Source organism: Canis aureus, chromosome 6 (assembly GCF_053574225.1).
Source record: "Canis aureus isolate CA01 chromosome 6, VMU_Caureus_v.1.0, whole genome shotgun sequence".
Taxonomy (NCBI): Eukaryota; Metazoa; Chordata; class Mammalia; order Carnivora; family Canidae; genus Canis; species Canis aureus.
Window position 1 is genome coordinate 51921841 of NC_135616.1, and position 26374 is coordinate 51948214.

The window sequence follows — 26374 nt, forward strand, 5'->3', positions numbered from 1 at the left end:
TTGCCTCTTTCCAGCGTCATCACTTGGTTTGGTTGATAGGTGACCCGGAAGTTAAGTGCAGAGACGGCTAGAGCTCCAAATAGTCTATATCTTATTTTTAAGTAGGAACCCATCCATTCTTCACTTACCGAAGCCTTACACCGTACGTGCTGGGTTACTCGAGTTTTAGGACACCGCAGCGTATTTACCTTTTTCTTTTGGAAAACGATTCCGGAAACGAACCCCTTGAGAACAGGATGTGATTAATAGTGAGCGAGCAGCTGGATGTCAGGCAGGCCTGGGCGGGTCAGCTTCGGAATGGAAAGGAGTGTGCGAAGTTAAGAGACGCGGAGCCCCACAGTCTGTAAAGAGAAGCCCGCTGGAATCAGAGGAGTGGGGAACCTGGGCGGTGAGTCCAGGAACTGGTCTGTGTTTGTGTGACCGAGGGGCGTGTTGGAAAGGGACGGCGGTGTGGGTGGGAGTCAGGTGCTCAGACGCTGTGGATTTAAGGTAAGGTTGCCTTGGTTCTGGGAAAGCTTATGCAGACAGGGACGGAACTTCGGAGTGGGCTCACCGGGGCTGCAGAGGTTGACAGGCTTGTCGTTTCCACGACGGTCACCCACTCCGCGCGCTCCCTTCCCCTCGGGTGGGGGGACCTGCCGGGAGCCCCTCGCGGTGTGGGTGCTGTGTGCTGCGCGGCGGCCCAGCGCGGTGGCAGGGCTACTTGCCCCTGCGAACGGGTCTCTGGAGACCTGTTTTCAGGGCAGTGGAGGAAGATTTGGGACTCTTAAGGGAGGTAGTTACGGAACTCTGTGCCGCGTTAAATCGAATACTGTTTGTCGTGAACCAGATGTCATCTAATGTACAGTTCATCATGTTCCCGTCACTGCTCTAGCGCCATGTTCCTGCTGGTGTTCTCCAGCGAACCTTAGGCTTTACTGTAAGGCCATACGGACGTTTCTGAAAACATAGGTTATGCCATTTTAATTTTTATTCCCAAGAAAATGCAAGTTATGAGTATTTTTGTCGTCTGTTTAAATTGATAAACGGAAGCGCCTCTCTGATGTATATAGTGAGCAAATTAGTAGCAAACGTTAGTATCACTAATGTCCCCTGAGAAAGCAATTACTTTAATCCTTTTAAAATTACTATTGTCGGGCGCCTGGGTGGCTCAGGCGGTTAAGCGTCTGCCTTTAGCTCAGGTCATGATCCCAAGGGTCCTGGCATCTAGTCCCGAATCAGGCGCCCGGCTCAATCGGGCCGGGGGGGGGGGGGGGGTGTCTCCTTCTCCCCCTCTCCTGCTTTCTCTCTCTCTCTCTCTTAAAATCTTTTTTAAAATATCCCGTTGTCTTATCAGTGATACAAAAGCCCCTATGGTAACTTCACTGCAGTTTCTTAACTAAAATTCAGGACAGATACCAGGTAGAGTATCCTTGGTGAAAACCAAGAAACAAATTTGAAGTAAATTTTTTTTGTTACATAACAATATCAATATCATAACAGTATCACTTGTGAAATTGCATTTTGAAATGCATGGCTACTAAATGCAGAAACAAGTAGAATATTCTAACATCTAAGTTACAGGGACTTAGTGACTGTCTTTATATGATATGGTTTTAATTCTTTCACTTTATACATTTTTAGGTTTTTCGGTAGAAGTTTTGAGGTGCATTTTCATTGGTTAAAAAAATGACTACTCTTGAAAGTTTAGATACAAAAGGTAAGTGTTCTTCTTTTGATGAGAATTGTTTTTAAAACATACAATTTATGACCATAGGATGAAGGCATGTTTGAGCCAGGTTACTAAATCTCATAGAGCTCTTGGGAGCCATTTGTATTTCAGATTTCTTCATGCTTGTTTTGTAATGCAGTGTTTACATTTCAGTACTCAGAAATCCACCTGAATATTAACATACTTGGATAGTATTCATTACAAATGTTAAACTACTATTAAACATTTAGTGTAAAAGCAAAGTTTTGCAGCTATGCTTTCTATACACTAGAAGATTAAGATTTCAATAAACAAGAAGATATATATTTTTAAAGATTTAAGTAGGTGGTCGAGCAACTAGGAAGTATAAAAGACCTCTCTTTTGCTAGGTTATTTTGCTTGGGCTGCTATAACAAACCACCACAAACTGAGTAGCTTAAACAACTGAAATGTATTGCCTCACAGTTCTAGAGGCTAGAAGTCCAAATCAAGGTGCTGGCAGGACCATGTTCCCTCTGAAAGCACTAGGGAAGGATCTGTTCCAGGCTTCTTTCCTAGTTTCTGTTGGTTTGCTGGGAGTTTTTGGTATTCCTTAGCTTAGAGATGCATCACCCTGGTCTCTGCCTTTATGTAGACATGGCATTCTCCCTGTGTTTGTGTCTCTGTGTCCAAATTCTTCTTTTCTTAAAAGGACATCATTCATATTGGTTTAGATACTCCTGTATCTTCTCATCTTAACTAACTGTATCTGTAATGACACTATTTCCAAATAAACTCACATTCTGAGGTATGGAGGGTTGCATATGAATATTTGCAGACAGGGACACAATTCAATCCATCACACTTGCTAAATACAGTAGTTAACTTGTTAGTCCTGCTTTGCTTGTCCTCTCTATAACATTTCATACTGTTGCTCATTCCCACTTTTTGAAATATTTTCTTTCCTTGATTTCCATGATACCACTCTTGTTTTCAGCCCTTCACTCTGCAATGCAGTAGCCACATGTGGCTATTTGACTTTAAATGAATATTTTTAAAACTTAAAAATTCAGTTCCTCAGGCACCCTAGCCACTTTCAAGTGCTCATTAGCCACATGTAGCTAGTAGCTATTGCATTTGAAAATGCAGATACAGAACATTTCCATCACTGCAGGAAGTTCTACTGGACACCAGTGCTCTAGCAACATTTTCTCTGTTTCTTTCTTCATCCTCTTCTTCCTCTGGTTTATCTTTTCAATATTAATATGTTTCAGCCCTCTTTCTCTTCTGCTTTCAGGGCATCAGTAATTATCTGTAAGAATAACTTCCAAATCGGTCTATAGCCCAGATTTCTTCCCTTGTGATTCAGGCCCTTCTCACCTACTGACCATGTTCACAGAGGTGTTAGTAACAGTGTTAGCATGTCCCAAGGGGAGGGCCTCCTGACTCAGGTTATTCTTGGGTGGGGTGAGTTCCAGAGATTGGGGCTGTCAGTGAGAGATGGGAAACTACTTTCCAGAAGCCAATTTGTAGCAAATAGACCTTCAACAATGAACTCCTTAAAAGGGACTGAAATCAGAGCACCTGGGTGGCTCAGTTGGTTAAACGTCTACCTTCAGCTCAGGTCATGATCCCAGGGCCCTAGGATCGAGCCCTGCATGGGGCTCCTGGCTCCTTGGGGAGTCTGCTTCTCTCTCTCCCTCTCTTTCCCCAGTGCTTGTGCCTGCTTGCTTTCTCTCTCTCTCTCTCTCAAATAAATAAATAAAATTTTTAAAAGGAGGTGAGGGGATTTAAATCTGTTTAGGAAGGAAGAAAGAGAAGATTGTGCTGTGTTAATAGCATTTCAGAGTTACCATAAAGCTTTTATAGTATTAAAGTAAGCAAAACAAAGAATGTCATGAAAATAATAAACTGGTGATTAATTAGAAATAGAGCAATTAAATGGTAACTAAGGTGAAAGTCATTAGCATGGTCCTTGGCAAAAAGCAAAACCTAAATATATTATCATTAGTGATTAAAAGTTAGTTATTGCGAAGCCTCTGGGAATGCAAATTATTTTTTGTTCCCTGTTTGTAATGAGGATTAGAGTTATAAAGCACTTTCACATACATTATTTCATTTGATCTTAATTTTACAGTAAGATACATAATTCAGCTGCTAATCCTCTTCCTACTTAATATAATGTTAACTGTGGTTAGCGAACAAAAAAGTTCCTTCTATTGCATGACCTAAAAAAAGGTTCACTTATCATGGTTGACGTTTGCTAGTCTCCTGTACTTCCTATAACTGCCTTACAAGCAAAGCGGCATTGATTGTTAGCAACAGAACTTCCTCTCAGTGGACATCTGAGCAAAACTGTCATCATGAGAAGGAGGCACAGTTGCTGCTAGGGCTTCGTGTGGATGGGAAACAGGGAGAGAGAAACAATTCAAAAATTAGAATTTGAATCCAAAACCTTCTTGAGAGCAAAATTAAAATTAAAGGTATTCAAGTTAGACTGTTTAGTGAAAGTAAACCAAATAGGAAAGTCTGAGACTTTTAAATATTTAGAATTCCATAAAGCAGCCTAACTTTAACACTCATTCTGTGGAATAACATGTATTAGATGAAAAAGGAATCCACAAGTAGATAAATTTGGGAAATTCTGGATAAAAGGAGGGATTATACTATAGGACCTCTCAGAGCCATTAGCATACTGATACACTGTGAAGCTGCAGAGATGTAGTGCACAGCCTCACCCCCACGTATGTTACCAGGGAACTCTTTATTCATGGAGCCTGTGACAAAAAGAATGTTTAGATTCCATGTCAGTGAATGTGGGCCTAATTTTTAAGTCCACTGTCTATAACATTTTTCTAGTTTAATAGTAACTAAACCTTATTAAATGATATTGGTGACATTTAAAAGAATATTGATTTTAAATTACTGAGTGACAATCCCTAAATTGTTAACTGTTTGATAGCTGAATCTGCATATATTCTGAAAAGTTGGTCAGACCATAACTGAGTTAGGAATTAATGCTTTGGTGTGAAGGGGGAAAAATAAGCAGTTTTTAAATGAGTTAGTTTTGGGGTGTTAAAATGAAATCTTTTCAGTAGCATATTAATATTGACAAGCTTTAGTAAGCACTTACTCACCTTTTCTGTACCAAGCACCATTTTCTTAGGCTGACAATGCAAAGATTAGGAGCCACACCCTGTCTTGTGGAGCTCCCAATAATCAGGTCTGTGAGAAAAACAAATTATTTTAAACTACTCTCAATACTTGCATTATTCTGAAAGCACTGAGGGATGAAAGGAGAATAAGGTTAAATGATCTGCCCAAAGTCACACAATGTGTGGCAATAGAGACTTAAGGCACTTTGACCTAGAGTCTAGTGTTCTCTCTATTGCATCATCCTACAGACATAGAGAAGTTTTATGAAAAAAGGAGAAATATTTCTTTAATGACAGACTATAAAATCCTATTCTTTTTTGCCTCAGTATTCTACAGCAAGCATTGGCAAGTTATGGCACTCAGCCTCCTGAGAATATTTACAAATCAGTTTGATGATGGGGAACACTAACTTTGAATCCCACTTAAATCAAGAGTTATCCCAAATAAAAAAGAATTCTGTGCTTCTCATTATTAGACCTATGTTACAAAAACAAACAAACAAACCAAACTTTACTCAATTTCTTATAGTTTGAGTTTCATCTTTGAAAATGAGGGATTTTTTTTATCTTCTTTATATAAGTACCTATATAATATCCTTAGCTTTGCTAAATTAGCAAAATGGTCCACAGAGCCACAGATATTTCTTATCTGGCCCTTAATGGAAAAAAACTTGTCAACTCCTTTTAGAGAATATTATTTGTACTTTCCCTCCACTTCAATTATCTTTGGGGAAGGCAATAAGTATGAGCCATAAACTTGAGATACATTTTCATTCTTTGATAACTGATCACAAGTAGAAGTAATATTGGCAAATAATTGAAGAATCGTTTTGTTTCCCTTCAAAGAGGGGGAAGAGCAGATAATGTTTTGCTTCACTTAAACATCATTCATAACTATGGAGCTGGTAACATGAATCATTCATTGCCTTCCCACCTGAGAGATGATAACTGCTCAGGAACGTGTCCTAGATTGTGCTTAGTACCTATGTAATAAAGACTTCTATGGGTGTCATAAGGAAAAATAGAATTATGAAAAGCAAGTTGCCAGGTGAGAAAATGGAAAGCCCTGACCCACTCGCCTCCTTGCCTGTGCACATTAGCTAGAAGCATAGTTATCACAAGAGTTGTTACAGCTGCCATGTCATGTTGTACAACTCCTGCACTCATAAATGTTTGAGTAAGTAGAACAGTTTAAATAAAGTTAAGAGTACATTGAGGCTGAACCAAGGTGATAGAATTTCTTCACTGGAATTTTTTTATGTGTTTCATTTGAAAGGAGATTTATTTTAAATACTCATTAATGTTACTTTGTCTTTTAAGTTTAGCAGTAACTATTATTTGATTTGTTCTTGAATCTCCATTACCTAAAATTGCAACTCAAAAATGTTAGGACTTGCCTAAAAATCGTATCATGGCATGGTTTAATCATGGCAGAGTGTTACACCTGCTTATTTCTTCAGCTTCAGTGGACCTGAATGGTATAATTCTAGTTTGTCTTTTTGTTGTTTTTAAAATTAATCTGTAGTTAATTCATGATTCAGCATAACTTCTTAAATGACAGAATGCCTTAGTGACAAATTTATTTTAGATAGAGGTAGACAAAACTTTTTAAAAGATTTTAAGAACATGGGAGCAGGCCTTTATTTTTGAAACAGTTCAGTGGAAGTTCTCCTCCTAAGTGCTAACGTCCTACAGCATATCTGAAATACCAAACTATTTCACTTTCTGAAGTAATTCCTTTGTTCTTCTTTTTGAAAGTGGAGTTCACCCAAAGGCCCAAGTTAACATTCAATATGGAAATGACAAAATATTTTATTCTAATGGAAAATGTTTTGTAAAATAGAACACATTATACATCAGCTATCTTTGTACCTCCTCTCAAACATAATTCAAGATTCCCAGTACACTGCTACATATTTAGGGAAAATTTCCCCCAAAAAATCTAAAGTGTAAAAACAGTTCTAAAGTCTAATGATATACTTTTGTAAGAATTGAGCATAAGAAAATAAAAGTTAGAATTATATTTGATGGCATAACTGAAGCTTGCTTTTTCCCCTTAATCAAGATCCAAAGTTTATTAGGGTTTTTAAAAGAATAATAACAAAAGCAGTAGAAACTAACATTTAGTGAGAGCTTACTGTGCCAAACACCATTCTAAACACTTTACATGTATTCTGATTCACTTTTTTAAGTATTGTGTTAAATCATTGATGTTGAGCATACAAAAAATAAAACTACGTAAGAGGGACCCCTGGGTGGCTCAGCGGTTTAGCACCTGACTTTGGCCCAAGGTGTGATCCTGGAGTCCTGGGATTGAGTCCCTCATTGGGTTCCCTGCATCGAGCCTGCTTCTTCCTCTGCCTATGTCTCTGTCTCTCATGAATAAATAAAATCTTTAAAAAAAAACACATAAAACAAATAAGAACATAAGACAGATCTACTGACACATTAGAGAATGATTTCGTGAGGCAGTTTGACAATACAGATCTTCACCTGGCATATTAATTCCATTCTTGGGAATGTGTTCAAAAGAAGTTGACAAAAATCTGTAGGCATAAAAGCATTATTCACTAAAGCATTATTATAGTAAAAAGTTGGGAAAAGTCTGAATATCCAACAATAGAATAAGTAAATAATATTATATTAACTTGAAAAAATAATGTAGTCATGAAATGAAAAATATGAAGACTGCAGCAAAATAGAAAATAGACTGAGCTTCTCAAGTTAATTATGATTACAAACAAAAATAATGAAGTAATGTAAAGGAATGAAAAGTTATTTTAGAGTGATTTAGGTAATTTTTTCTTCTTCATATCTTTTAATGTAATGTTAAAAACTAGAGAATACATGTGTGACTGTGTGAAGATAATCTGTTCTGCTCTGCAATTTCTGTATCTATATAACAAAGTTTGTGAAAAAGAAAAAAAGTAAGCTCATTAAAAAATAGAAAGCTAATAAATAAACCTCAGAAAGGTTTTCTTGTTAGGTATTTCCCTTGCTAGAAAACATCTTTATAGGTAATTTTTTCATAGTTGTTTTGTTTTTTTAAAACATCATCCTGGGCAAGCTTACCATTTCCTGTGGTTCTTTGCTGGCAGATTCCATTTCTAGGATGAGAATCAGGAATCAAGGTGACAGCAGTCTTTGCCTGATAGACTGTTACATAGATCCCTTTTTTTAATATGGCTTTGTATGTTGGAAGTTCTTAAGAAAGCTTTAGTTTTATTTAATAAGACATTATTGCTCTTACCAAATTGTTCTCCTGACTTCATGGGTTACAGTGAAACATGATTAATTAGTGATTAAATATTAATATTTAATTGATCAGGACATGGTACTGATATCTAATAGAAATTGAGGTGAAGGACATACTTTGGCTTTTTTTTCTTTATAAGTAGGAATTCTGTTTCTTGTCTTTGCCTTAGAAGGTATAAATATAAAAATATAATAGTAATGAATTCACTAAAGATTGGTCCATGATTGTTCTTATTAATATTTCTCTAAAAATAAAATTTTGGTAGAAATTTTACACCACATATTGCACTCTTATTATATATTACCCTGTAATACATGGCTTGCATGTTTTCTTTTTATATGTATGGCCTGTCCCCTAAATTAGGTAGTGCAGACTTCTATGTTCAGGAAATTACTATCTCATACAATGTCTGGTCAGTATTAGGTACCAAGCAGCATGGTTGCTGTCCATGACCGCTCAAAGATAATCATTATAATCATTGTTATAAGTGCTCGTACTTTGTCCCTCCCCTTGTTATCATTCATTTATTGTCTATTAGCTAAGCAGTACTGGGTGTAAGGCACATTGCTACAAATATGGTAGTAAACAAGAGACTCATAGTCCCTACCCTCATAGGACCTACATCTTAGAGGAGGGCACAGATACTTGTATAATTACATTGAGCGGGAAAATGTCAATTTACCATTCTGATAGATAGGGGAAAGGAGAAATGCAGTCTTGCAGCAGGTGCACACAAACAGGGCACCCAGCCTAATCTGGGAAGGTGAGAGAAAAGCTTTTCTTAGGAAAGAATTGAATTGAGATTACAAGGAGGAAAAGGAATTAATGGCAGGAAAGAGGGAGTTGGGAAGAACATTCTAAGCAGAGAAATGTCGGCAGAAGGAGTTTTTAAGACATTAAAAAAAAAAAAAAAAAAAAAAAAAATAACCAGACAGGAACATAGTGTCTGAAGGAGTCACCAGCTGAAGTTGAGAGAGTCAGGAGATAGGCAGATGATGGGAGGGCCTTGCAGACCAGAGTAGGGATCTTGGTTTTTCTTCTGAGTGATAGGAAGCCACTCGGGTTTGATGTAGATGAGAGCCGCTTTTTATTTTAAAGTTCACTATAACCGTTATGTAAATTCTTTGGTCTTTTGTAGCTGACAAATGTGGTTTTAGCAGGGGCAATACCTTCAGATTGATGAGGCAATAATTCTGGTTTGTGGAAAGCCTCTCAGACTAATTAACAGCTTAGCTCTGGAGTCAGATAGGGACTTAAATCCCAGTTTGACACTGATGATTTGGACAAGCTATTTAACCTTTCAAAGCCTCTGCAGTTCTTAAAAAAAATAGGTACAATTATGCTTACCTCATGTAAAGCTTAAATGATATAATGCATCAGAAGGACTTAAAAGAATCCTTGGCATATAGTAAATTGAATAAAAATTTGTAATTACTATGCTTACGCTTTGGCTTCCACTTTCTTAAGCGTAGGCTGGACTTGTAAAATGGAACAAAATCTAACATGTAGCTCAAAGGGATGTTACTGGAACTACTAATTCGAGAACTCTTATGTAGGTTAAGTATCATCTCAACTACCTCCATCTGTCTCTTCTACTTATTTACCAGGGCAAATCTTGAACCACTTTGTGCCTCATTTTCTTCATCTATAAAATAGAACTAATCATACATACTTGAAAAGCACATTGTAAGGATTAAATGAGTTATATGTAAGTATTTAGAATAGTGTTTGGCACATGGTAAGTCTTTTACAAGCGTTGGTTATTCATTACTTAACATTTTCTAATTTAGACACAAGGTATAATATCATTAAATTTGTTTCATGAAGGTTAAAACTAAGGCTCAGATAACTGTAGGATTTTGTCCGTGATTGCACAGTAATGATGGAAATGAGATTCAAAACCAAATCTGATTTATCCCAAAGTTAATGTCATTTCTATAATACCATGCTCCTTCCACTTGTTTAGGGCAGGATGCCCGCTCTTATGTGTTTATCAGAATTATTGGAAAGATGCGATTAAGTTTCAAACTATTTGAAATAGTAAGTGCCTTAGGCATTCAGAGAGTATCCTGGAACAGTTGGGAGGATTGAACGCAAAGAGTAGTGTTAAAGCTAACTTCTTAGGGGTAAGTTTGAATCACAAATCACAGTGAATGGCAAAAAACACCATTTAAGAGATAAGAAGTAGCAGAAATAAAAGCCTGATTAGGGCCTAGAGAAGAGAGTGTTATCTGGTTGGGTAGCTTGTGCAAAGCATTCTTTGCCAAGAGTTCATAAAACAGGTGAATAGATTTTGAGGTAGATGGCTTTAAAAATGCACTTACATTTAACTTACATTTATTTTTATATTTAACTAATGTTATGAAGTATCTCCAGCGTGCCAAGTGCTTGATCTTATTGCATCTTTCCTTACGGCAATCCCAGAGTGTTCTTACTATCTCCATTTCACAGAATATGATAGAGATTCAGGAGGGTTCAATTGTTTACCCTGGAGCATACTAGAAAGTTGAAGTTGGAACCAAATACCCTGATTCCAAATCTCTTACATTTTCTACCAAGAGCAAAACCATTTACCTAAGGAAAGTTCAAACCTATAACTCTTTTTTCATCTTTTACTGACACCTGATTGTTTTGAAAATTAATTTTTATTCTGAATTGTTTGTATTATTTTTAGTGCCAATAATCTTGAATGTAGGATAAAGCATGTCTTGGCATTTTCCTTGGTATTCCTTTTTAGCAAGTAGCTTATGTTTTCTTTTTCCTTTGATAGTCACCCTTACTCCAACCCCAGTCCGAGGAGCAGGAGATGGAATGGAAACTGAGGAGTCACCTAAATCTGTTGAAGTTACCTCTGGAGTCCAACCCATAAAGCATCACATCCTTCAGAATCCACGGAAGAAAGCAGTTGCAGGGGAAAGCCCAGGAGTTCTTCAGCTAGGAAAAATTCTCACTGAAAAAGCAGTGGAAGTCGAAGCTGTAAGAATATTAGTTCCTAAAGCTGCTATAACCCACAACATCCCCAACAAGAATGCAAAGGTTAAGTCTCTGGGACATCATAGAGGAGAATTCCTTGGCCAGTCAGAAGGAATCGTAGAACCCAGAAAGGAACTATCAGAGGTAAAGAATATATTGGAAAAGCTCAAGAACTCTGAAAGGAGGTTACTACAGGACAAAGAAGGTCTTTCAAACCAGCTCAGAGTACAGACAGAGGTAAGAATAAATAGCTTTAATGAGCACTCTCTTTACACCTGGCCCTTTTAAGCCTACGTGTTAGAAAACTATATTTCCTCTTGGAATGTCATTTATTTTGACTTGTCATTGCTCTAAAGATTTTCTCTTAAATTTCTCTTTCTCAGCACCTCTTATAGAACTAGTAATATATTGGGAACTTATACTTTAAATGTAGTTAAAGATGGAAGGATACTGGTGCTTTGATCAAGACCACTTATATGGTAGAAAGGAAGTCATGGTTATAAAATTCCAGACCAAAGATGGGCCAAATTAGACTTTGAAATTCACTAGTTAACAATTCCTGTTTTAAGGATCCGTAAGTTCCAAGTATTTTTGTTTTATGCATATATAATATTTGGGATAAAGAGAATGGTGAGGTAAGGGTTAGTATCTTAATTGTAAATGGAAAATGATCTATAGTGTTTTGTTGTGTTTCTTTAATCTTTAGATGTTAGTAAACATTTCCTTATCCTCATCCTTTTTTTGTTTCTCTATTAGACTCTTCATCTTTTTGCCAGATGTTAGCCTTTATAAGTGGCACTATATTTAGTGGTTCTTATCTAAATATATCTTTAATATTTTTTAAATAACTAATTTCTAATTATAAAAGTAGTACATATCTACTTGTAAATATTTTAGAAAATACAAAAAATGAAAATAGTACCAACTATAATTATACCATCTAGCTAAAATGCGTAATTATACATATTGAGTTCATTTTTGCCTTTTTTAGTTATTAACATTTTCCTATGTCACAGAATATTCTTTTTCAATATCATTTTTTAATACCAGCAGTGGTCTTTCATTGCTGTACCATATATCAGTACCTACTACTATTGAACATTTGTTTTAATTTTTCACTTTTTAGATAAAGAACATGCTTATAGATATCCTGAGTTGCTTCCTTTGCTTAAATTCTTAAAAAAGTATGGTGTAGGGAATGCATGAGTAGCTCAGTCAGTTAAGCATAGGACTCTTGATTTTGGCTCAGATCAAGATCGTAGGGCCGTGGTATCGAGCCCCACATTGGGCTCCACCCAGGGCATGAAACCTGCTTAAGATTCTCTTTCTCCCTCAGAAAAAAAAAAAACAAACAAACAAAAAACTATGACACAAAGAAATTAATTTCTAAATCCTGATAAAGATTTAAAAAGCACTAAAAAAATTCTCTGTCATGTATTTTGGCAAAATTTATTGGTTTAGTTTCTAATTTTTGCCTTCAATTGTTGACTGGAAGCAGTTCATAACTTTTGTGGTAATGGTACTCTTATTAGAAGAGATTCAGTTTATAATCACATAGAGTATAAATATAAATATTTAGAGATAGAAACAGATGGTTTATATAGATTATGAAACTTTAATATTGCTATTTGATATGCACTTTAAGGAATGGAGGTCCATATACATGGAACGTGGTTTCTCTTTTTTCATTTTGATACATTGAAGTCACTGACATTACTTTCAGCTGGTTGTAATGGTCATGTTTTCTTCTAGGTCAATCGTGAGTTAAAAAAGTTGCTAGTGGCTTCTGTTGGGGATGACCTTCAGTATCATTTTGAACGTCTATCTCGTGAGAAAAATCAGCTTATTTTAGAAAATGAAGCCTTAGGTCAAAACACAGCTCAACTTTCTGAACAGCTAGAACGTATGTCAATACAGTGTGATGTGTGGCGGAGTAAATTCCTCGCAAGCAGGTATTTTCTGTTTTAAATAGTGTTTCATTTCCTAGCTTTTGCTCTGTCGGATTTTTTACCGATAGCCCAAGAAAATAGACAGTAGTGTGAGAATTTCTGACTTAGATTGTCAAAGTACTTCATATATTTATAAGTATGTATGGACTGTCCTTCCTCTAGATAGTCATACAGTAGGCTCCCTAAATAGAAAAGTGATATCATAAGATTCTCCCACATTCCAGAATTCTAGATTATTCCTCTATAGTTGAAATTACTCCTCCTACAATGTTTAAGAAACAAAACTAAACTCGGACCTCTTATAAATAAAATAAATAAAATCACAAAAAAACAAAGTATTTTTCCCCATCTTCTATCTGGAAAACTCAAACATTATTTCTCTTCTGTGCTCTGTTCTCGTAGCTCTTTTAACTGTATTAAGTATACAAGAGAGCTTCCCAACCTTTTTCTGTCCACATACAAACAGAAAACAAAATTATTTGTATGGCATACTAGATGAGGCTACTCTCGATCAGAGTTGAAACCCCCAGGGCCCTCACCTAGGTCCATGGATACACTGGTAGTTAGGAAACTCTGTTATATACTGTGAATTTTGGTCTCTTTATCCCGCTCCTTCCAGCACTGACTGGGGGATAGGGTCTGGATGGTATCCATCTGTATATTTCCACTGTTTAGCCATATGCTTTACACATGGTTTAGTAACTGTTAATTTGAAATTCCATTATCTGGAGATTTCTTACATAACATTAGACGTTTCCAGGCTGTATTTCAAGAATCATTGATTGTGATGAATAAATTTGTAGGAAAATATTTCTTCATGTCTTAATGTCTATGATACTTTCCAGTAATTGACTACTCTCTTAAAGTCCTTAATTTGTTTTCTAATTGTGTTTGTATAGGATGGTATGTGGAGAAATGAATGTACTGTTTATTGGGTTAGAATGAAAGTTCATGCTCACTGAACATATTAAGAGGCAAATCATGCATGTGTCATACAGATTATTGCAATATTAACTTTCTTAACATCCTTATCAATGCTGATGGTAACATTCTAAGGGCAATAAAGCTTAAACTCAACTTTATTGATATTTTAACTGATTTAATCTTTGGTCAGTAACACTGTGGTCCTAGACTTAAGTTTTAAAATTTTCAGCTAAATAAGCATACTTTAAAATTTTACTTCAACTCTGTTAATAGAGAACTGGTTAAATAAATTTTGGTACATCCAATCAGAAGAAAACATGAAGCTGTTGTTTTTTTAAAAAGAGAGCTCTATATTTGCCTATATGAAAGAAAAGATAAATTATTAGATTAAAAAAAACAGAGCATAGAAAATTTTGTATTAAGTAATCCCTGTTTTGTAAATAAAATGGATATATTTATTTTTAACATATACTTTTATGTTGACATATGTATTTTTTTTTCCTAGAGAAATATATAAGAAACTGTATTGGTTACATTATTGTTTTTAAGAGAAGGATAGGAATGCTGGACAGGAGATAAGACTTAATTTCCCTTTTATATCAGCCTTTCTGTATTATTTAATTTTTTTTTTTAAGGACAAGAAGGTAACTGAGTGATAGGAAAGCAGTGCTTTTTGTTTTCCTCTAAAATTTCCTGTATTTAAAAACATTTAGTTAATGTTATTTTCTTCAAAATTTGGTCAATCTAGAGTAAGGTGGAGGTACATTCCAAAAATCACTCTGTAGGAAAGTTAAATAACTTTTCCTTTGTCGTTCTGTAAACAAATATTTTGAAATCCCTTTAATGAGTTCTAAGATCATAAACATTTTAAATGCTTTTTAGTGAAAATTTAAAAACTGAGAACTCGACTAGGTTCAGTTCTTCTTTGTAAGCTTTTGAAAATAAAAGTAGTATATTAACTTCTTTACAGTGTGTTATTGTCAGAGAATGTATATAAGTGACATTTTAATCTTTTCCAGGGTTATGGCAGATGAGTTAACCAATTCCAGAGCAGGTTTACAGCGTCAAAACCGTGATGCACAGAGTGCTATTCAAGATCTCCTGAGTGAACGGGAACAGTTTCGTCAGGAAATGATAGCTACCCAGAAGTATGGCACTCATTACATTCTGAACTCTTCTTTCTCTTGCAATTTTTGTTATTGTGATAATTGTTTACTGTCTCTACATTTAATAACTTATGAAACATACTTCAAGTAAGCATTTTAAAATAGATGCCCAGGGAGGGAAGAAGACTAAAGAAATAAGATCACACACTTCTTAGATTCTTAATTAGAAGAAAATTAATTATAGCCATAATAGAAGAAATCTCTGGATTTAAAAGTAGTTTTTGGTTATAGTTATAGCAGTTTTGTATAATTTCTTCCTCTTTTTCTTTTTTTAATTTAAATTCAAGTATCCAACATACAGAACATCATTAGGTTCTGCATAATTTTTGGTAGAAGCCAAAAAGTATACTTGTCTTTTTTTGGAAGGAGATCTTTCTAAGGACTATTCTACAGTATTAGAGTTTACTTTTATGTCCACAGGCTCCAGAACTATCAAAATAATGTTCTTTCCTAAAAATAGTTTGTACTGCTATACACAGATCTTCCTTGACTTTTAATGGGGTTGCATCCCAATAAACTCATTGTAAGTTGAAGATATAAGTCAAAAATTAATTTAATGCACCTAATCTACTGAACATCATGGCTTAGCCTAACCTACCTTAAACATGCTCAGAACACTTACATTAGCCTATGCTTGGGCAAAATCATCTAACACAAAGCCTGTTTTAAAAGAGAGTGTTGAATATCTCAGTAATTGAACACCGCACTGAAACTGAAAAACAGAATGGTTATACAGGTACAAAATTGTGAGTATATCAGTTGTTTACTCTCCTGATCATTTAGCTCACTAGGAGCTGTGGCTCACTCCCACTGCCCAGCAACATGAGAAGATATGGTACTGCAAATTGCTAGACCAGAAATAGGTGAAAAATCAAAATTCAACGTATAGTTTTTATTTATTAAATGTTAACCACTTTCACACCATCGTTAGTCAAAATATCATTCATCGAACCATCTTAAGTCAAGGACTATAATTTATTACAAATCAAATCAGTAAGAGTCAAAGAAGAAATCACGGGGGAAATTATAAGAATGAAAAAATAATGTAGATGACCCTTGAACAACACAGAGGTTGGGGAGGCTTACCCCCCATGCAATCCATGTATAACTTGTGACTCCCCCTAAAATGTAACTACCTATAGCCTACTTCTGACCAGAAGCCTTACTAATAATACAAATAGTTAATTAACATATATTTTATATGTTCTATGTATTAAATGCTACATTCTTACAATAAAGTAGGCCTGAGAAAATACTTACTAAATCATAAGGAAAAAAAATCCTCAGGAAGAGAAAATACATCTACAGTACTTTTTTCCAGCCCTGATTTTTTATTGTGATTACCCCTATTCCTTGATCACATAATCTTTATATATATTTATCAAAAAAAAAAAATCAGCCTTTCAGTGGACCCACCAGTTCAAACCCATGTTGTTCAAGGGAAAACTGTATATTAAAATACCAGATTTCATGGGAGGCAACTAAAGAAGTGCTTAAAGGGAAATTTAATACTTTAAATACTCCTAATAGAAAAGAAGAAAGGTCCTGTCCGTAATATAAGTTTCCTCTTTAAGAAATGCAAAGAGCAAATTAAGCAGAAGAAAGAAAACAAGAATGAAAGCAGAAATAAATGAAATAGCCAGATGCTGGTTCTTTGAAGAGATAAATTTAAGAAACCTCTAGTCAGTATAATGAGGGGGGAAAAAAGAAAGAAACACATTACCATTATTAGGAATGAGGAAGGGAATGTATTACTTAGATTCTGTAGACATAAAATGATAAGGGGACATTATGTACAATTCTGTGCCAGAATATTCAACAACTTATATGAAATGGACAAAGTTCTTAAAAGACACAAAACTACCAAAGAATGCTCAAGACAAATACCCTGAACAACCCTAACCTATTAAAGCATTTGAAACTTTAGTTAAAAACCTTCCAATAAAGGAAACTCCAGGCAGATTCACTGCAGAATAGTAGCAAGCAACTAAGGAAGAAATAAAGCCAAATTTACACAAACTTTTCTAGAAAACAGAAGAAGGGAACAGTTTCCAACTGACTTTTGGAGCAAGCATTATCTTGATACAAAACTAGACAGAGATATTACAAGAAAGCTACAGACCGTTATTTCCAATGAATATAGATGCAAAAGTCCTAATCCAACAATATATAAAAAGATTTATACATCATGGCCAAGTACACTTTATCCTAGGACTTGTAAGTTAGTTTATCATTCAAAAATCCATTCATGTAGCTCATAAAAAAAGAAATACTCAATAGATACACAAATCAGATCAATAGTCCTATACCACTAGATGAGTATACTAGTATATTTTACCTGTACTAAAAACTGAGAACTAAAAAAAGTACTGTGTTGAATGACTTCCAGATAACTACCTGATAAATATATAAATGCTTTCTATAGTCTTATTTTACCAGAATTCCCAATTTATTGAACTCTGAGAAAAAGATTTGGGAGAAATATATTATGTGATTTCAGAAGAATGTTTCTCATTTATTTAGTATTCTTGATTTTCATATTTTATCCGCTTATTAATATTCAGTATTCCTGTGTCTTTATGCAGATTGTTGGAGGAGCTGCTAGTGTCCTTGCAATGGGGAAGAGAACAAACTTACTACCCTAGTACACAACCTCACACCACAGCAGAACTAGCGTTAACAAATCACAAGTTGGCAAAAGCAGTAAATGCTCATTTGCTGGGAAATGTTGGCACTAACAGTCAAAAAAAGATTCCATCAGTGGTTGAATTCTGCAGCACCCCAGCAGAAAAAATGGCTGAAACGGTAAAATATTTCTCTTTTGTGGACTGTGGAGTTTCTAAGACTGTCCTCTTACTGAAAGGTGGTATGTTTAATGCAAGGTGCTTGGCATTAGGAGTTAGGAATTATGGGATCTAAACCTGATTCTCATGCTAATGTGCTTGTGATCTTGAAGAAAATTATTTCCTTCTCTGTGCTTTAATTCCTGAAACATTATTACTCTGTCCTTAAGAAGAAAAATGTAGTTGCTTTGAAACAGCATGTCTTTTAGCTGTCATTGATAATCATTGATAATCTTGTACCTGAGTTCATTGTGATATGAAAACTAGTGTAGAATTTTTAATTCAGTAATCATGAGTAGATAGATAATAGATTGCTTCTGACATCACAAATTATTTGTTAATGCTCATATATAGATGTGGATGTGCCAAATCCTGCAGAATCAAATAGTGTACACCTACTACTGACAGTCCTGGATTAATTCAGGGTTCATGCTAATGAGCTGTCAGATGCTGTGGTCTCATAGTCCTACTGGCATGGCCAAAATCACCTCTGTTATGTTTCATTGTGCGACTCCTGTGTCCCTGTCTTAGGCCTCATCATTAACCAGAACTGTTCCACTTGTAAAATCAGCTCAACACCTCTCTCCGTGACCTATGATCTCAACCTTTTTTCCAGCCCTGATTCTTTATTCTGATTACCCCTGTTCCTTGATCACATAATCTTTATTCCCTTGATCCCTACATTTTTTTTCTTCATCACATCAGCTCACTCTCCAGGCTTCTTTTCCCACCATAACTTGCCTGGATGTCATTTGTAAGTGTCTGTTTCCCTCATCATCCTTCTCTCAGGTATCCAGAAAAACGTCAGTCCTTCAGCTACTTGCCTTCTTTGTTTCTGTACCTGTCAAACTATTACCTCACATTCAGCAGATGGCTTCAGTTCCTAGTTCACAAAAAAAAGAAGGAAGAGGCAGAAAATTTCCTTAAGGTCTCACTTGATATCTAGATGCCTACCTGTAGGGCAACCAGCCTTGTGTACATTTCTCTCACTGGAAGAGGTGTCCCTTCTCCCTCCTCCCCAAAGCATGGTTCCCCTCCAGGCTTGGTAGGCCTCCCCAAATTATCCCTTCTCTCTATCGGCTCTTTCTTCTTTGGCTTATAACACACCCACATGTCTTCCATCTAAAAAAGAAAAAACTTCCCTCTAGCCTAAGTTCTTTGATAAGGCCCTATCACCTTTATAGGCAAGAACAAGTATCTTGTACAAACTGTGCATACTTGTATGTACCTGTGTACCATCCATTCCTCAGTTCCTGCCATCACTTATCCCAGTAGTCTTCCAGTGCTGCTATTCTGAAAATCTGCTTGTAGAAAGGTCATGAATGCTTACTTTACTACCATATATTTTGTATATCAGCACTCCTTCCTTGATATTCCCTTGACTTCTGTGACCGTACTCTTTCTTGGCCCTCTTATATTCCCTCCCAGAACTCCTCTTCGTCACATTTTTTCTATTTTAAGTTGGTATTCCATACGAATCTGTTCCCCATGCTTTTCAAACTCCCTTAGTTTCTGCAACACTATCCACTGCCAGATCCTCACTACTTCTGTGACCATTCCTTTGCAGTATTTGGCAGGGGGTGAGCCATCCTCCTATGGGGCCCACTCTTGAGCCTTTCCTCTCATAACAGACTTCTGTATTTTCTAGGGAGGATCCTAGTCCCATAGTTTTATGCTTGAGACTTCTGAGACATTTTTCCTGGGTTCAAGAGAGATATCCAGTGTAACATCTCTATACGTGCATCTCACAGACAGCTGAAAATAGGACAATCTCTTTTCTCCTTGCTTTGACATCTGTATTTCTGCTCCCCTTAAAAAGAAGACAACCTGCTTCTTGTCCTGTACTGCTTATCTTAGTGAACTATATCACTATATAGATGTCTTGAGGATTTCATAAAATAATGCATATGAAGCTCATCACAGATAGATTCCAGTATATGGTAATTTCTCAATAAATGGTAGATATCATTTTTATTATTATTTTCTTCATCCCCATAATCCTGTTGGTTTTACAGCTCCTGTCAGTTCCTTCTAATTTATCTCCTCTTCCAAGTTCACACCTCTATCCTCCAGCCTTAATTATTGCAGTAGCCTCCTCACCAATACCCCTTGCTTTTTACCTGCCTCCAGACTATCCTCTACTGCCAGTTATTTTTAAAATACCAGACCAAAAAAAAAGGAAAAAGCCAATCCACTTGTGTTGGTATCCTATTCAAACAGATCCCAGTCTGCTTCATTATGGAATCTCAATCCTTCCATATTGTATAAAAGGCTTTTCAAAATCTTTATTCCATCTCCTCTTCTCAAGGCTATTAGCCAGGTGTCCCCAACCCCCTACTCTTCAAGTCCCAGCCGCATTAACCACTTTTCATTGCACAGACATGCCATTGTATCACAAGCCTCTGTACATACTTCCTTCTGCCCAGACCACCCTCCCAGCAACTCTGTACGTTTAAGAATCAGCCCTCCCTGAATCTCACTGGCAAACTTAGGTGGTCCTTTCCTCAGGCTTCCGCTGTATTTTGTGTATTTATCCCTTGTGGCTCTTTACCATGTTAAATTGCAGTTGTTTGATTCTCCCTCTCTCTGCCAAACTCTAAGCTCCTTAAGGGTGAAGGCTGTATCTTATGTCTCCTCAAGATCTGGCATAGTAATCCTGTACATATACTAGATGCTCAGCTATTCACATAATGAATCAGTACCCAAACTAAACTCATCATTTTTATCCTTTCTCTTCTCCTTGTTGGGAAACTGTCACTGCCTGTGCGATTGCTGCCAGTGGCATGTGTTATAACTGACTACCCCACCTTTCTGGAAACACTTGCATTGACTTACATAACTGCACACCATCCTTGTTTTACTCTTCTCTCTGACCATTCTATTTTACTGTGCAATGGTGGGTATCCCCAGGGCTTTGTCTAGATCCTTTATTCACCATATTCTATTAGTTAACATAACTGACAGTCCTTCTTTCTTAGGGTCTCGTGAGGCTTTCAGCCCCATTGCTTCAAGGTCATCATTTCTTAGCTGGATTACTGCAGTAAACTCCCTTTCTTTGTTCTTCCCTTGTCTCTTTTAATGCCCACCCTTTCCCCTATCTTCCAACTGTGTGTAGCATGATTTCTCTGAAAGGTACCCTGCTTAAAATCCTTCCACATCACCTACAGAAATCTATCTGTACTGGGATCTCAGTCTCCTTCTACTGAAGTCATTTGGTATTTTGTTTCTCTCTCTCCAGAATAGAATAGAATAACATAGAGAGTATTTCCATACTTTTCTTATTTTCCCTTCCAAATTTATAAGCAACTTTAAGCCCTTCATCTTGCTTGTCCTCTAGCACCCAACCAAATTTTACAAAAATAGAAGGATCTCAAAAACTAAATGGAAAAAACAGCAACCTAGTTGAAAAACAGAGGTCCTAAAATAGAATGCTGGCTCTTAAATAGTGCCAGGCCATTCTTAAATTAGCTATAGCTCTTTGGGTATGGTGGTAACTTGGAAGAAACATGGCTGGACAATATGGGAGTGAAAGAAACAGGCATATCCAACCATAACTGAAAGCTCCTTACATAAGGCATAGGCTTACCTTAAAAAAGAGAGAGAGAGAAAGGGACACCTGGGTGGCTCACCAGTTGAGCCTCTGCCTTTGGCTCAGAGTATGATCCCAGGGTCCGGGGATCAAGTCCTACATCGGGCTCCCTGCATGGAGCCTGCTTCTCCCTCTGTCTGTGTCTCTTCTTTATCTCTCATGAATAAATAAATAAAATCTTAAAAAAAAAGAGAGAGAGAGAGAGAGAAAGCTCTTTCCCCCACTGCTTTTTCCAACTGTAGTACCTACCTCGTTTGCATCATAACCCATCCTCCTCACATCATGATCGTCAAGAAAATATAAACATGAGAAACAGGAGCTTTAAACAAGCATGTTATATTTGTCCTTAATTAGAAATTCTTTTCAATCCAACAGTTCCCCCTGTTGTGGGTCTCAGTAAAGGAAATGGCAGGACAAGTCAGAGCAGAAAAATTAGGAGAACATGGTATCCATGAAACCCAAGAAACAAGAACACAATTGTTAGCATAAAATATGGCATATACATTAGAAATAGAGAAATGAAAAGCCATTGATTTTACAAGAAAATTATTAAAATCTTTGAAATATGATTTCATTAGAAGAATGCAGAATCGTGATTCCAGGCAGTTGAATGAAAGATCATAGAAGGAAAGTGTTGGGTATTTTTTGGTTAAGGATAAAAATCAACATCACTTATGGTAGAATTGATATAACCATATTTTCTTCTGTGTTTTCATGCTTTTTCACCAATATCTATAAAAACATTAATTTCATTTTTGAAAAATAGGTAACCTAGGTAATGTAATAACTAGACATCATTGTTAAATTTAGAGCTTTTTGGAAAAAGGATAAGTTCTCTAACCAATCAAATTCATCATTCAGATGTTATTTTTTATGATCGTTACATATTAATGAAATGGGGCTTTAAAGGTAGTGATACATCACAAGGCATATATCTGACATTACTTCTTATTTTCCTTAGGTTCTACGCATTTTGGATCCAGTTACCTGTACAGAAAGCTCACCTGATAATCCATTTTCTGAGTCTTCACCAACTGCCTTACTTACGACAAAGAAAAATATTGGACGATTTCATCCCTATACTAGATATGAAAATATAACTTTCAATTGCTGCAATCACTGCCAGGGAGAACTTATTGTCCTTTAACATTCAGTATGTTGGAGGCATGCTACAGGCACTTGCTTCTTACCCAAGAGTCATTATTATTTAGGAGCTGGAGTTCTTATAATGATAGAATGTCCCTTTCTATTTAAGTAATATATATCCCCAAAGATGTTTCATGTCCTGGACCATAGATTACCCTTTCTTAATAAATATCTCAGGGTAAGAAAAGAATGAAACTGTGTAGATATATTTAAAGCAGATGATACTTTCCAGGCTTACATGATGCTTTTCCTAAAGGACTCTGAAAGAAAAAGATCCTACCTTTATTTTAGGCCCTAAGTTATATCTTGCTATGTATTTAATATAAGCAAATTAAATATTGGTACTCTAATGCAGGGTGAGTCATATGCAACTACACCCATTCACTTACTATTGCCTATGGTTGTTGGGTGTTTTTTTTTGTTTTGTTTTTGTTTTTTGACAACTACAGAATTGAATAGATCCAACAGGGCTTGTATGGCCTGTAAAACTTAAAATATCATATCTGGCACTTTATAGGAAAATTTTTCTGGTGCCCACTCTAAAGGAATAATAGCTGGTAGGGGGATAGGTAGAGGGAGTGTCCATTTTTTTTGGACTACAAAGGCGGTTTATGGAAATACTATGGGTGAAAGGACTTATATTTTAAAACTAAATGCTATATGTTAAGGAAATTAAAAGCATTTTATAGCTACATTAGCAAGTCTTTCAGCAAAACTTATTCTCATGTTGGTTTTGTGTGGGGAATTCCATAGTTTGAATGGATGCAACATGACATATATAAGAGAAATAGATTTTACTGAGCTCATTTTGACAAATGCAATACAATAGGAATATCTGATTTGATATAAAATATAATGGAAATAGTAGGATCTTTCTAGAACATTGTACAAATTCAAGATGCAATCCATTAATAATTTATATTAATATATATTATTGTATATTTATGACAGACCATCATGAAACACCCCTTGATAGACCTTTAAAAATATCCATAATATGTTTATACCAAATTACACTATATTAGGTGCAGAATTGCTTATCAAAAGAGAAATCTTCTGAAGACAAATCTGGTAAAATAATATTTTAATGTCAACTTAGTGATTTTTTTTGTCTGATTCATCTGAGTTATACTTTGAAATGGCAATAAATTTCTCTACATTCTTTATTTTGAATATTGATTTAATGTGCTTTTCAAGTCCATCTAATTTACTATTTATAATTGATTCCTCAGCCTCTCCTTTAGGTTTACTTAGAAGAAAACAGAGGAAAAGCTTCATGACATTGGATTTGGCAATGATTTCTTGGATATGGCACCAGGAGCACAGACAACAAAATTAAAAATAGATAAACTGAACTTCATCAAAATTAAAAACATTTGTACATCAAAAGATACTACAGAATGAAAAGGCAACCTACGGAATGGGAGTAAATATTTGCAAATCATGGCTTATAAGGGTCCAGGGTCCAGAATAAATTTCTACAACTCAGCAACCAAGAATCAAACAACCTAATTTAAAAAATGGGGAAAGAACAAGAAGATACATTTCTCTAAAAAAAGTTACACAAAATGCCAATAAACATATCAAAAGATTCTCCACATCACTAATTATTAAGGAAATACAAATTGATATTTGCCCATTCAATGGCTATTATCAAAGATAGAATATAGTGTTGACAAAGATGTAGAGAAATTGGAATGCTGTGCATTACTGGTGGGAATTAAAAATGGTGTGACCACTGTTGAAGACAGTATGGTAGTTCCTCAAAATATTAAACATGCAATTACCATATGATGCAGCAATTCCACTTCTAGGCAGATACCCAAAAAATTGAAAGCAAAGACCCAAATAGATATTTGTATACCAGGGTTCACAGCAGCAGCATTCACAATAGCCAAAAGGTGGAAGTAACACAGGTGTCCTTTGATGGATGAATGGATAAACTAAATGTGTATACATGCAATGGAATACTAGCCTTAAAGAGGAATGAAAATCTGATAAATGCTACAGCATAAATGAACCTTTAAACATTACACTACGTTAAATAAGTCAGAAACAAAAGGACAAATGGTGTAGATATGTGAAATAATTCATAGTGACAAAACAAATAACAGTTATAGTGGGCCATGGGAAGGCAAGATGAGGAGTTTTTAGTAGATACAGATTTCCCGTTGGGATGATGAAAAATTCTGAAGATGGAAAGTGGTGGTGATTGTAAGTATGAATACTTAATGCCAGTTAATTATGCATTTAAAAGTGGCCAAAATGTTTTATGTATATTTTATCAGAAAAACAAATTATATGTACATTCATAACCAAAAACTAATGGCACACCTCTGCAATGGTTGATTTATGATTGTCAAAAATAGCTAAACAAAAGAAAAAAAGATCTCAAATCAACAACCTAACATTACACTGTAAGGAACTAGAAAAAGAGGAAACTAAGGCCAAAGCTAGCAAAAGGGAGGAAATCAGAGTAGAGGTAATAAAATAAAGAACAGAAAAACACTATCAAGGAAATCAAAAATTGGTTCTTTGAAAAAATACACAAAATTGACAAATCTACAGCCAGACTAAGAAAAAAGGAAGATGCAAATAACTAAAATCAGAAATAAAATGGAGAAATTATTATCAACATCAAATAAAAGAAAAAGGAATAATTGGGGGCACCTGAGTGGCTCAGTGGTTGAACATCTGCCTTTGCCTCAGGTAGAGTCCCACATCAGGCTCCCAGGCAGGAGCCTGCTTCTCCCTCTGCCTATGTCTCTGCTTCTACGTGTCTCATGAATAAATTATCTTAAAAGAAAAAAGGAATGATTGTACTTCAACAAATTAAATAAACTAGATGAAATGGACAAATCTTTAGAAATACACAACTTAGCAAAACTAAAGGATTACACACCATGGCCAAGTGGTATTTATCTCAGGAATGCAAGGGTAGTTCAACATAAGAAAACCAAGGCAATACACACACTAGAACAAAAGAGAAAAACCACGTGATCATATCACTTGATCCAGAAAGAGCATTTGTTAAAATCAAACACCCTTTTATGATAAAAAACACTCAGAAAAATAGGGATCAAAGAATAGGAATAAGTAGAATAGAGGAATAAGAATAGCATTTCCTCAACTTCATTAAGGGCAATTCTGTGAAACCTACAACTAACATCATAATAGTGAAAGACTAAAAGCTATTGTCCTAAGATCAAGAACAAGATAAGAAGACCCACTATCACCACTACTATTCTACATTATACTGGAAGTCTTAGCCAAAGTAATCAAGAAAGAAAGAAAAGGAATCCAAGTTGGAAAGGAAGAAGTAAAAATATCTCAATCCACAAGTAATATTCTATATGGAGAAAATTCCAAGGAATCTACCAAAAAAAAAAAAAAAAAAAAACCCAAAACCAAAAAAACAACAAAAAACCTAGTGCTGATAAATTCAGCAAAGATGAATACACAAGATTAATTTGTGTTTGATTTTGAATATACAACCCTTAAGCAATTAAGAAAACAATCCCACTTGTAGTAGAATCCAAAATAATAAAATATCTGTGAATAAATTTAACTGTAGTGAAAGACTTGTACAGTGAAAACTGCAAAATTCTGTGGCACTAAATGAAAAGAAATCCCGTGTTATGGATTGGAAGACAATTTTATTAAAATGGCAGTACTGCCCAAAACAACCTATAGATTCACTGCAA

At 35.6% G+C, this 26374-nt stretch overlaps 2 protein-coding genes across 9 annotated transcripts in view; one reads left to right on the plus strand and one right to left on the minus strand.

The window, feature by feature from the left end:
• Window positions 1-4900, minus strand: part of NME7 (NME/NM23 family member 7) — a 262104-nt gene extending 257204 nt beyond the window's left edge. For 5 of the 6 annotated variants that reach the window (XR_013381904.1, XR_013381908.1, XR_013381907.1 and 2 more), the window contains exon 1: window positions 4807-4900. Coding sequence is in view for 2 of the 6 variants with exons in the window: in XM_077901583.1 (XP_077757709.1) it covers window positions 4807-4827 (21 nt within the window). In the remaining 4 variants the exon portion in view is untranslated. Of the gene's footprint in view, window positions 1-188; window positions 338-4806 lie in introns of those variants that run through there. The other variant, XR_013381906.1, reaches the window with a different exon arrangement.
• Window positions 27-24266, plus strand: BLZF1 (basic leucine zipper nuclear factor 1). Of its 3 annotated transcripts, none has more exons than XM_077901582.1 (7): window positions 27-388; window positions 1624-1699; window positions 10851-11290; window positions 12806-13005; window positions 14946-15074; window positions 17678-17897; window positions 22486-23843. In XM_077901582.1, the coding sequence occupies exons 2-7, from the start codon at window positions 1669-1671 to the stop codon at window positions 22669-22671; spliced, it is 1206 nt and encodes a 401-aa protein (XP_077757708.1). In that variant the 5' UTR covers window positions 27-388; window positions 1624-1668; the 3' UTR covers window positions 22672-23843. The 3 variants fall into 3 exon arrangements, with proteins under 3 accessions (XP_077757708.1, XP_077757707.1, XP_077757706.1); XM_077901581.1 differs by lacking the exons at window positions 27-388; window positions 1624-1699 and adding exons at window positions 5851-6001; window positions 23903-24266 and having other exon boundaries at window positions 22486-22677; XM_077901580.1 differs by lacking the exons at window positions 27-388; window positions 1624-1699 and adding an exon at window positions 5851-6001.
• The last annotated feature ends 2108 nt before the right edge of the window (window positions 24267-26374 follow it).